Source organism: Carlito syrichta, unplaced genomic scaffold (genome assembly GCF_000164805.1).
Source record: "Carlito syrichta isolate Samal-C Ts95f unplaced genomic scaffold, Tarsius_syrichta-2.0.1 Scaffold316281, whole genome shotgun sequence".
Taxonomy (NCBI): Eukaryota; Metazoa; Chordata; class Mammalia; order Primates; family Tarsiidae; genus Carlito; species Carlito syrichta.
In genome coordinates, this window is record NW_007260377.1 from 2,006,615 (window position 1) to 2,019,672 (window position 13,058).

The 13,058-nt window shown below is 36.1% G+C and overlaps 1 protein-coding gene across 3 annotated transcripts in view; it reads left to right on the forward strand.

The window, feature by feature from the left end:
- Positions 1-6: 6 nt before the first annotated feature.
- NCAM2 (neural cell adhesion molecule 2) overlaps positions 7-13,058 on the forward strand; it is a 562,051-nt gene continuing 548,999 nt past the window's right edge. For all 3 annotated transcript variants that reach the window (XM_021706993.1, XM_008074038.2, XM_021706994.1), the window contains exon 1: positions 7-123. In XM_021706993.1, coding sequence (XP_021562668.1) covers positions 69-123 — 55 coding nt within the window. In that variant the 5' untranslated portion in view covers positions 7-68. The remainder of the gene's footprint in view (positions 124-13,058) is intronic.

A 13,058-nucleotide genomic window follows, 5' to 3' on the forward strand; every position in this document is an offset into this window, starting at 1 on the left:
CGGAAGGTTCTCTCTCCGGGGCTGGACTGAATAACTTTGAAACTGTCCACCGGTGTCACGTCCTGAACATGAGCCTCCTCCTCTCCTTCTACCTGCTCGGGTTGCTTGTCAGTCGCGGGCAAGGTAGGAGTGTGGTGCGGGATTGCCTTGACTTGCCCCCCCCCCCTTCCACCCGACCCCGGGGGTGGGGGGCACGGGGCGAATTCGGCGGAGGAGCTAAAGTTGCGGGGATTGTTGCCGCGGTTGTGATGCTTTCGCTCTTTCTCGGCTTCTCTGAGCTGCCCCTAAAATTGTGTCTGTTTTTGTCGAGACCCTTAGGTAAGAGCAGAGGAAATAGGGAATGGGAGAGGGGGATCAGGGGGCTCGGGTGATCCAGAAAAACTGCTTTTTTTTTTTTTGCCCTCCCCGCCCTGGGGTTTTGGCTTTCTCGTATTTTCATGATCGGAAAAATTGGATGAGTAGGATGGTGTGTATTCATAGTTAAATATCTGAGGTTGCAGAAGGAAAGGGCACGATGGGGCTTTACGGAAGCAGCAGAAACTATCTGCGTTAAACTCATTTGTAAAATATCTGTCGTGTGCAAGAATTTCAATTCTTGGAGACTCTCCCCCACCCCTTCCCCAAGACCCTAATTCCTGACTATGAAGTGAACGATGGTGGCTTATTTCTGTTGGAAACCAAGAGAGGGGCCATGGATGGTGTAAGAAAGCAAATGGATAAAACTAAGGATGTGTTGCAGTCATTCATTTTGACCGCCCCCCACCCCACCCCACCCCACCACCCCTTGTGAATACAGCAAGGTTGGAGAATTTTATGACATTAGATTGCAATTGCACCTGTGAGGGGATTTTGGGGGTAGTGGAAACTGTGGGATCTTTTATCTCTCAAAAAAGAAAAAAAGAAAAAAGAAAAAGAAAGAATAGCCTGGTAGAATAACCTGAGAGAGAATTCGTGGTAGCTGCCTCTGTTTGTCGGTAGAGATAGATATGAATTTCTATTCCTTATTTAGATAGTCCATATTCACATAAAATATGCAATGCATGGAAGCATTTTAAACTGTCCAGGCAAGTTTGGACATTTAATTGGGGACACACAATTCTAAAATATGCATTGGTGGAAGTCTCTAAAGGAAAAGAAGATAGTTGTAATTTTGATGTGTATTATAATTGCAAGGAATATTATATTATTAGTGTAGCATGAAATTGGTTCTTTTTAGAAAATAATAAATTACTAGACAAGTTAAAATATCCCCACTATATTCGATTCTAAGCATTTTTAAGTCTCTTCTGTATTGCTCATGTGGTCCAGCAGGGGGTGGTAGAACTCCATTTTAAACCCTGAAAATGGTTGTTTCTGCTCTTCCACACAGAGTCCTTCTATCATTCTTCAGCAGGGCTTGACATTTTGGATGTGAAGCCTTCCTTTCTCTGCCCTTCTCCTCCCCAAAGCTATAGTGTTAGTAGCTGATGAAACACGATTGGATGCAGATTTCATGTTCAGAAGTCAGAATGAAAACGCTGGGTATTGCTATAGTTTGTAAAGTGTCTTGATAAAATGCAGCTCGTTTTCCCTTAATAACATAGGGTATGCAATGTTTCACTCTGGGCAAAATTGCAGATATAACCATCTGAAGATAATATTAGCCCAATTGGTTCGTTCAGTCGTTCTTATAGCAAAGATCAACATACACTTATGCCCTACAGATAAACTGCTTTAATTTCTGGAGAGCAGCTGATTGTATTTAACTGTTCATTTATAACATAGACAGGTATTTCTGAGCACTAAGAAACAGTCCCTGAAAATTGCCATTAAAATATAACTGCAATTAAACAAGTGTAGATAGTGTGGAGAAGAAGAGGGGAATAATAGGAGGGAAGTTTATGCAGACTTATGATTACATGGTGAGTGGTTTCCAGAAGAAAAATGTCTCAGTTGTGGAGTCTGAATTTATCAATGCAGAGGCTAAGTGTATTGGAATTTGGAGACACAGGGGAAATCTAGGAATGTTTAGATATCTAGGTTTAAATAGTGCACACAGACACATGTAATTTGGATTTCTGTATGTAATGAATATGTGAAATTGAGATTCAGCTAATTTAATTCAGAATGCAAGGTGGCTGTAAAGAGGGTCTCTGAGACTGTAAAGAGGTCTGAAGGGGCACCCATATTCCCTATAATGAAACAGGGTAGGAGACCATCATTGTAAAGAAGATCTCTCTATCTTGTACAATTTCAGAATGCATGGCCCTCACTGGGGCCAGATGCGTATCAGAGGATCCTAGCCTTTGTGAAAAGGAACATGTAGCCCTTCTGTGCCATGTGTTCTAATGAAGTCAGAGAGGTTTGGAAATGGAAATCTTTGTCTTGGAGTCCAATTCCTCTGTGCTAGTGTTTTGTTCTCTAATTAAGGATGCAGCAGCCAGTATCGACAGACCACTGGGAGCTGTTTAAAAAAAAAAAAATGGTCCTAGCGGAACTCATAATTTTGTTTATTCTTTTGTAAATGGGGCCATGGAAAAGCCACCAGTCAGTGATCCCTGGGCTTGCCTTATAAATACTAAAATCCCAGCTTGCTGATTTATGTTTCCAACAATATACTTGCAGGGGATTTTATGAAGCATGATTGAAGCTATTGCTTTGGAAAGTGGTGTGCAGTTAGACTGGAGAAAGGCAACAATGATGTATTCCCTTGCAAGTAGTCAAAACGTTTGGAACTGCAGCAGTTGAATAGGAGAAAATGACATAAGTGAGAAACTGACTAACTTAAGAGAATGCCAATACCATAATTAGCTAACGAGCCCTAATAGTTTTACTCATAACTCTCAATACAACCTTATTGTTCTACTCTAGTAAGACTCTTTTTTATTGTAGCAGAAATACTCCTAAAAAGCCTCTCATTTCCACTGCAAGATTAATATCTAATGAAATAAGGTTGGACTTTAATTGTCAAGTCTGAGTTTAATTGCCAATGGAAGGAAAATTCTGTAATTCTGTCACTTTTACGGTTCTTTATTCTTTGCATTCAAAACTTGATCACAGACTCTGTCATCAAAAATTTCAAGTGGTGACTTCGGTGTCTGATTAACTGTGCGTTTGCTGTTTGGGTCTTTGCATGTTCAGATTCCCAAACTGTAGTATGTGTGGATTGCTTTCCTGAGACTTTTTTAATTTTTAAAGTAATTTTTGTCTCTTTAAAAAAATTACCCAAGTATACTGAATAAACACCTATTCCTGAATGTTTTCATCTATGAAATAGAAACGTTGTAGTACTGAAACCTAGAGCAAGAACGGTGTTCATTCACCTCTCTTACAATCCAGTTCAGACTACATAGTTAGAATACTTACCTAAGCCAAGATCATGGGGAGAGGAGGGTGAATTGCCCAGTTAATTAGTCAGACCAAGCATCTGTTTACATTTATTCTTTCTGGTGAAGTGCTAGTAAGCGATTATTCATTAAAGAACCGTCTAAAAATAGAGCATAGGTGCGTGGGTGTCTACTAGTTTGAAGTCTACAGGAGAGAACTCTATAAACTCATCCCTGTCTAGGCTGTCACTTGGTCCCGGCCTCTATTATAGCCTTTTTCTATCTATCCTGCTCTGATTCTGTGATGCCAGCCCTTTTGTGCAAGGTTTCTATTAAATCAACTAAATATCCGTTTGGGCTTCCAGAAGATAGGCTATGTAAATTAATATCTTTATCGTCAGTGAATAACCCAGAGAATTTCCTTCCCTGCTTTATGTCAAAGGAGTGAAGCAGAACCTTTTCTCGCTTTACTTTTCATGCTGAATCGGAGCCCACAGAGCAAGAGGGAAGTTGGTGGGTCCCGAGTGTCAGATGAGTCTTTTCAATGACACAGGGAGCTAATGTTCTCCCAGAGGTAATGTCCTACTAGAGGAGCAATTAATGGAACAAAAGAACCTCATTCAGTACTAGAAGAAAGTCAAACTTCATATAATTTTGTAAATAAAATGGTCTTCTTTCAAAAATAGAGCTGGTTTGTAATGGGACTGAGAAATGAGCTACAGAAATTGAGGATAGTAACCAAGCCGAACAGTGTAATTTGTTTTTGCTTGTTTTCTTGTGCGGAAGCCGTGCAAATAGTAACAGCATCGACAGTGGGAAGGCTCTGGAACTAGTCCTGCTGTCTTCTCTGGCTTTTGACATTTGGGAAATCATTTTAACTTATCTGTTTTCAGGGTCATCTCTCATAGCAATGAACTTGTGAGAGCATGAAGAAAAGTGCTTGATAAGTGGCAGAAGGAGATTGAATTGCTTTTTTTTTTTAGGTACAAAATAAAATTAATCCTCTGGGGGTAGATGTGTGCAAAATTAATTTAATAATTTTAATACTTTTCTCAAGGGAATATCATTGTTTTCCATTTTTATTGTCCTAAATTCTAAATTCCTTGTGCCTTTTGTACAGTCCCAATTAAACCAAGGCTAGACCTATTTAAAAGATTAGAAATTAGTTTGAATTTTCTAAATCACATGATATGAGAACACTTTAAGATGCCATCATTGCTTTTATGCTTTTATTAAATGTAATATTCCTAAAGTTTAGAGAGCCAAGTATCTTTAATTGTTCGGCAAATAAAAGTGCTTCTCTATGGCACTCTTTTAAATATTTTAGTACCTTTTATCTATTTACAATTATAATAATAGTGCTAGTCCGAAATAGCTATCAACATATTTTCTAGTTTCACATGTTCACTTGTGCCACTAACCCATTCATCAAACATTGCAAGATATTTTTAGCAAGCTATGATGTAATGAAACAGACTTGAACTTCAATAATTGAGAGGGATGATCGGGAATTTTGAGAATATTTATAAGCATAGTAACTTTGAAGAATTTCAGGTCAGTTGATCAAAATTTCTTGACTCCATTTTGTTAGTAAATTAAAACCAACAGGGAAGGGGAAGGAGCACTGGATTTGGAATCAGAAGATTTAGATTATTAAGAGTCTCTTAACCTTGAAAATTCAACTTAAACTCTTAGAACCTCTACTTGCTTATTTGAAAATTTAATATAAATGCATCTGGCTAGTTGTTCCTGATGCAAAATGTCAAACCTTCCACTCAAGGCATGGTTTATATATTTTTATAATGTGTGTATGGATACATTTGTCTGTGGTTTAAAAACATCTCATTATTTAATTTTATAAAAATCATTATAAGCTGGTCTATGATTAGAAAAGATATCAGGGGGACAGAGATTGCCTAAATTATTTTTGAGGATGTCCCATTCAGCATTTATTCATTTATCTAACATTTAGTAAATGCTTACTGTGTCTTATACACCTCGTGAATCAACGTGGTTGCGTAAGTTTTGTGGTGAACAACTCCAGGGGGCGCCACTTTGTAGTGATAAAACATTTTCTTTTATAATTTTTGCCAGCAGGTGGCAGTAAAAAATTTTGAGGATTAAGTCACTTTTTTGTATTCTGACTCCTTTAGATGGACCAATATTAGGCTGGTATTAGGTGCCAAGAAGCTTAGGAGAGGCATACAATTAGAATAAATGCCTTATTAAAGATCAAATAGAAAAATAAAAGTGTTAGTAACTGGAGCTCCAGTCTTCAAACATGGTATTTCTCGTAGCACCATGCTTGTTTATAGAGTCTTAAAAATTCAACTCACATGTCTTTGGCTCAAAGTAACAGATATTTAAAGTCTGTGCCGTTTTGTCAGTTAATCAATGAATACTTGTTGAGACCTTAAAATGGGTATAACATCAGCACCTTATAACAGTACAGACATCTTGTTCCATCACTTTATAACTTATGGGACTATTAGCTTTGTTTTATGGATGAAGAAACTGAGGTGCAGAGGAATTATTTGGTTTTTGTGTATCAATTATAGTTAATAGTTATTTGGAATTAGGAGTGGATTTTCTGACTTCTAGTTCAATGCCTTTTTAATTTATTTGATGTATTTGTTTGAAAATTTGTACGTGTGTGGGGAGGGATGGTGCATAAAATTCAATGTTGGTAGTTGAGAAAACAAAAACAGAAAACTTAATAAATAAGCTTATGAGGAATCAGTAAACTGTTAATGAATTATTATAAAATGACAAAATATATCATATAATTAATTTAACATTAAATAATCTAAGTGAGTTCTTAGGAGTTCAACGCCTAGAATGAGCTACAACTGGTTGTCATAATCCTCTAATGATTATCTTATTATTATCATCCTTTCACACATGAGGGCTACAGGGCATAGGAAGTTTAAGTAACCATCTAAGGTTGCACAGCTGGAAAACAAGGATTGGAGCTTAGGATATGTCCAAAGTCTAGTCTCTTTTTTGTTTGTTTGTTTATTTTGATTCGTAGTATCACTCCCTCACTGAGACTGGAGTGCAGTGGCATGCTTACAGCCACCGCAGCCTCGACCTGCTGGGCTCAGGTGATCCTTCCACCTCAGCCTTCCAAGTAGCTGGAACTACAGGCGAGTGACACCAGGCCCAGCTAATTTTTTGACTTATTGTGTAGACGAGGTCTCACCATGTTGCCTAGGCTGGTCTTGAACCCGTGGGCTCAGGCAATCCTGTAGCCTCCACCTTCAAAAGTGCTGGAATTACACGTGTGAGCCTCTCCACCCGGCTACCCTAGCCTCTTACCAGGGCATCATCTTACTACTCACTGAAACAGAAGGCTTCAACATGGTGAGCGTAAATGGAGAAAACAATACAAAGAGAAAAAAAGTAACTTGTTTGTTATTTTAAAAATATTATATGTATGTTGAATCCATCAGACATCTAAATAAAAACATCAACAATAAGTTTGAAAGCGCAAACTGTTGATCTTTTTTATTTTTGTCAGTTCTTTAGTAGTTCTTCACTTTTATTTATCAAATCTTTATCTTGTTTTTCCATTCTCATTTGTACTTTAAATATCGTTTAATGCATGTTTGGAATTTTGGGTAAAATTTCAGAAGCATGTAGGTAAAATTTCTTTTTATTATATACTCTTCACTTTTCTCTGCTTTATCTGTAGTATTTTTTTTTTAATTCCTGAAAGAACAATGCAAAACAAAATCAAACAAACAAACAAAAGAAACAAGCAAATGACCCCACCCCAATTAAACAGAATAGAAAATATTTTTGGTATTGAATAGAGTTGAAATATTTTTCTTGTTGTGTCCGAAGGAAGAGAAAGGAACTAATATTTGTGAATGCCTACTCTGTGCCAGGGAGCTGTGCTGAGCAACTGAGCATTTGCACTCATTATCTCATTTAATCTTAGTAAAATCACTTTTTATAGATAATGTTCCTGAGGTTGAGAGTGACTGATTTGTCTAAAGCTTTTAAATATGTTCTGTTTTAAATGTGTTCTGACACCCACATTTATAGCCCAAAACATCAAATATACTTAGGATATGATTTAGTCTTTTCTGGCTATAGTGTGTCTTTCTTGGATACTTCTTACCTTGCTACGCCATTGGTAAGTAGGGTAGAGTGTGTTATGACACAGGAATTGTGATGATCCATACATGATTTTTCTCAGATCACTGATTTTTAAGTGATTTACAAACAAGCTTTCTCATAGTTAAGGAGAAAGTTTTAGCAAGCTATGAAGACATTAAGAAAAATAGGAAAAAAATCAACTCAGGGGCCTTCCTTCAGTACCATTGTTAGTTTGTTTTGTAGCTATAAGAACATCTTGATTTCTGCTACAACATACACCTGACAAAGTTGAGCATGCAGCTAAAGAAGCTGGGGTGTCATTTTGCCCGGTGCAAATCTATTTTTTTTAAAGGTTACACTGCAGATCACAGTTTGCATTTTAAAGTGAATTATCTTCAGACCTTGCATCTCGAAGGAAAATGCAAAATCTAGGTATAATGCCAGTAAAGACTTAAGTGTGCTGTATTTTAATAAAAATTTTTTAGTTTTTTGCTAGTGCGTGGTTACAGATTTCTGCAGGTTTTGAGTGTTATGTTTCCTAATCCTGTCTTTTCTTATAAAGTATGATTTTTTTTTACTGAGCAATTTTTCAGACACCAGAGTTTTTCATGGAGGCAGAGATAATACTTTAGCAGAAACACATGCCTCTACTTGTAAAATAAGCCAGTGTAATGTGACTAAAACCTATATTATAATATGCATATGTTTCAGTGTGAAAACAAATTTAGTTTGTTTTAAGTATTGAGAGAAGTTGTGGATTTCTTTTTTTTATAACATGTTCATTCCCCATGAGTTTTCTAGTACCTCTAATACTAGGCTTTCTGATTTTATATATATATATATATATATATAAAATATATATATATATATACACACACACACACACACACACACACACATATATATATAGTCCCATTTAATTTCTCTCTGATTGTTGTTCTCTACCAATCACAAATATTGTACACATTGTTTGAGCAGAGCAGTTGCTTTCTGTGTTCTAGCAGTAACTTTGTAAGGGTCATGCATGAGAGAGAAATGCTAAGCACAGATTATGTGAAGATTCAAATATAACATGAGGTATATACCGTTTACTTTGTCAAAGTACTGATCAGTGATACATTCATGCTTTGGATTTTTAAAATTAATTTACTTAATAAACAATTCATAACTCTCTGATACTGACTGAAATTAAGCACATTTTAAAATCCAGTTCACTCCTTTTTTTACATTCTTTAGTATAGAGTAACTAACTTCACACTATTTATTCTATAGATTATGTATCGATACTTTGCACCAGGTAAAACTTGCAAATTATCAAAGGATAGCAGTTGTACTATACAAATAATATATTAATTTATACACCATACACTGGGAGGCATGTTGGTTGACAAAAATTTGTATACTCAATCTTAGTTTACCTATGTGAAGTCGCACAATTATCCTGAAAGGCAGATAATATTTCTGATTTAGGACAGTGGAAAATGAACCTCACAAAGGTGAAATTACTTGCCTATGAAGACAGACTTAAAAAAAATGATAGGACTGGACATGATATAAATATTTGGTTCTGATAGGTCATATTTCCCTATCATAATGTTTCTGGTTTGCCTAATGTTTCTGATTTTACTCAAATTCATGAAACAATTATAAATGATTACTTCTTGGTGTTGTACATATTTTGTGTCATTATGCTCTTCAAAGTTACTTTTGGCCTATGTTTATGGGATGCCATTGATTTTAATTAGAGATCTACCTACCCTTTGCATTATTTGTGATTTCCTGACTTATAACTGGTAATTTTTTTTATTCCTTTGTACAATCCTGTTCTTTCAGTACCATTCCTGAAATTCCCAGACTTGAACTCTGTGTGTCTGCAGATTATATATCTTTTTATTTTATTTTTTATTTTTGAATCGGAGTCTCACTTCATTGCCCAGGCTGGAGTGCAGTGTCATGCTCATGGCCACCCCAGCTTCGACCTGCTGGGCTTCAACGATCCTTCCACCTCAGCCTTCCGAGTAGCTGGAACTACAGGCGTGGGCTACCATGCCCGGCTAATTTTTGATTTATTGTTGAGACAAGGTCTTGCCAAGTTGCCTGGGCTGCTCTTGAACCCGTGCGCTCAGGCAGTTCACTTACCTCGTTACCTCGTCCTTCCAAAGTGGTGGGATTACAGGCTGAGCCACTGAGCTTGGTCGCAGCCTATTTATCTTATACCTTTGCCTGTCTTTGCCTGGACAACTCCTATCATTTTTCTTCAAGACTCAGTTCGAGCATCTCATCATTGAAGATGTTTTTCATTCTTTCCACAAATAATTGCTTCCTGTTTACCAGTGGTTGTTAAATGCATTGGGGTGCCAAAGATGGTAACATACCTGAATTGTGTATGTCAAACTTCCTGTACTGTGACTTTCCATGAGAACTCCATGACAGCATCCAATTAAATGCGATGAACTTGAATAGTTTACTGTAAATTCATATGTGTATTCCTGGAACATAGTAGATACTTAGCAAACATGCGCTGAATGAATATTTAAGCATTACCCAGCAGGGGTGAATCAAATGGACTGACTTTTAAAAAGTGTATTTATTCTTGCTTTTGGATAATAATTTGGTTTGCTGGAAATATGCTGTGTGTTGGTCTGGGTGATTATTTCAAACATTTTGGTTATGTCACTGCCATGCATGTAAGCAGACCATCGATAAATATATGAATGTCTGTAAAATAATAAAGTCACTGTGATTATTTAATTTGTGAGGGATAGCAAAGATGACCTACCTTGTCACCTATCTTCTCTCCACATTGAAAATTAATTAGGCTGAGAATAAAGCAAACAAATCTTGCTCTAAGATTTGTTCTTTGGAAGCCTTATCTGAGACATTGGAGATGGGTATGAGTTGGGGTTTCAAACGTCTTCTCTCTCTCTCTCTCTCTCTCTCTCTGTGTGTGTAGTGTGTGTGTGTGTGTGTGTGTGTGTGTGTGTGTGTGTATGTGTATATATATATATATATCATATATATATCAAAGTATAGAAATAAATGAGGGGGGTATCATATGTTGATAATGATATAATTAACCATAGCAGATATTGTCAATGGTAAATGTCTAGTATGTCAGTCGAGCAAGTCTTTAAAGTCCTCAAAGTCAAGATAATCCCCCATGGTTAATTAAAAGTTGATTATTCATTCAGTGCTTATTGGAAACCAATTCTAAGCTGTAGGTAGAGTAAGAGAAGTAAGAAAATAATTGGCTTATTTTTTTTTTTACAGGAACTTTTTTAAAAATGAAATTTTATTTAACCTCAAAAATCCTCTTTTGTCTGGTAGCCGTGTTTTTTCATGATTTTTATGGTGTCCTGTAGGTCTAACTTCAGTAATAAAAGCATTTAAGTTAATGAACAAAATACACTTTTGGATACTCAAGAATATCTTTATCACCTGTATATTTTTCTGCCTACCATTTATCCATTAATGTTACCATTATTGTGTATGCTGCTTTTAACTTGAAGCACAGTTTGCAATTAAAGATATTACTACTGCTTCTGATTTATCCATTTTTACTTTCATGTTCCATCTCAAATTTCACGTAATTTATAATCACTTTAATTGGTTATCTAGATGAGTCATTTTATTTCAAAGCCCCCTCATAAGCCCCATGCTAATGCATTCTACCTCTGGGGGGCTTACAGGTTCACCCACAGCCTCCACAGAGGTAGATGCAATTTTAAAACAAAGCTCAACCTAGGTTATTAAATGACATTATGCCATCCTCCGTGCTTTATAAAAATCTTCATAACCATATCCAAAATGGATATGACATATTCAACTTTAGTATACTCGTGTTATTAAAATAACACTAATTAGTTCAAAATTCTGAGCTATTATGTAATACCCTAAATCGTTCATGTATTTTCACTTTCAAGTCCCTGTTTCATTTCTATTATAATGAAACATTTTATGAAAAAATACCCTCCTTCCTACACTATACAGTGATGGTTTGAGGAAAAGTGGCTTTGTAAGCACCTGCTTCTTGCTAGGAAAATCAAAGGATTAAACTATTGGCTATTGGAGAGGGGACTTTTTTGCTAGTCAGCTTTCACCTGACTCTTCCTGCTCAGCTGCCTCTCATCCACATATCTTTTACTTTATTTAAAAGTCCCCATATCTCAGGTGATGGACATGGATGTGTGAAGGTGGAAGATATGTTTTTATAAGTGGGAAGGGCCTTTTACTAATTAGGACTCCAAAACACGTTCTAACCTCCACGTAGAAATGCAGGCGGGGAGCTGAAGTTGAATGATAAAGGAAGGTAAATACTCACAGTAAAGATCAATCACTGTTTTGTTTCAAAGAGGATAAGTCATCAGCCAAAGGAGAATGGGAATGTGGGTGGTTGTGGCAGATGTTTGAAGAGCCTGGATCACATCTCACATAGTTACACTCATATAATGAAAGAAGGAGATGCTCAACATACAGAGAATACAGGCCACTGTGTTTCTTCAGTGATCAGTTCTATTTTTAAGTATTTGGTGAATTGATTGAATGAAGGAGGAAAACCTGTCAGTTACTCTGCAGGAGATTTTCATAGAGGTTACTTCATTTTATATTCAAAACGTATATAAGAGTTCTGAATTATTATTTTACAGCTGAGGGAACTGAATCTCATAAAAGGTATGTAGAATTTAATAAGTGAAGGACCTAAAATTCAAATTCAAGAATAGTTGGTTCCAAAATTACACTCATTTCACTGACTAAAGCATAGTCCCTTGAAATAGCTAGAAATTGCTAGAAAGCAAGCAACAGGAACAGCTCTAGCTTCAGGTTTTTATTAATTTTTTTGGTCATTTCTTCTCCTCCAGCTCTACTATATATATATGTATGTGTGTATGGCTACATATATGTATATATTTACAGTATACTGTATGTATTATGAGATTATTGTAACAAGCTAATTAACATATCTATCTCATACATAGTTATCTTGTTTATTTATAGTGAGAACATTTAAGATCTAATCTCTTAGTAATTTTAAAGCATACAATACATTATTATGTATATCCTTATAAGAGAGATCTCCAGAAATTATTGAACAGAATGAAGAGACTACCTATGGAATGGCAGAAATTAACCCACTGATAAGGGGTTCATATCCAAAATATAGAAGGGATTCAAATAATTCAATAGCAAAAAAACAAATAACCCATTTGAAAAATGGACCAAAGACTTGAGCAGATAGTTTTCAAAAGAAGACATGCCTATGGCCAACAGGTAAATGGAAAAATACTCAAGTTCATTAATCATCCGGGAAATGCAAATTAAAAACCAGTGAGGTGATAACCTCATACTTCATAGATTGGATATTATCAAAATGGCAAGTGTTGGTGAACTTGTGGAGAAAAGGAATGCCTAGTGTATTGTTTATGGGAATGTAAATTAGCATTACAGACATTATAGAAAACAGTATGGAGGTTTCTCAAAAAAGAAAAAAAAAATAGAACTACTGTATCATTTGATCATTAATTCTGAAAGGTCAAATCCAGGTAGTCTGCCAATTACTAAAAGAGGTAATATTATAGTGACTTAAAAGATTAATAAACAAGCCGGGCTCGGTGGCTCAGCCTGTAATCCCGCGCCTTTGGGAGGCTGAGG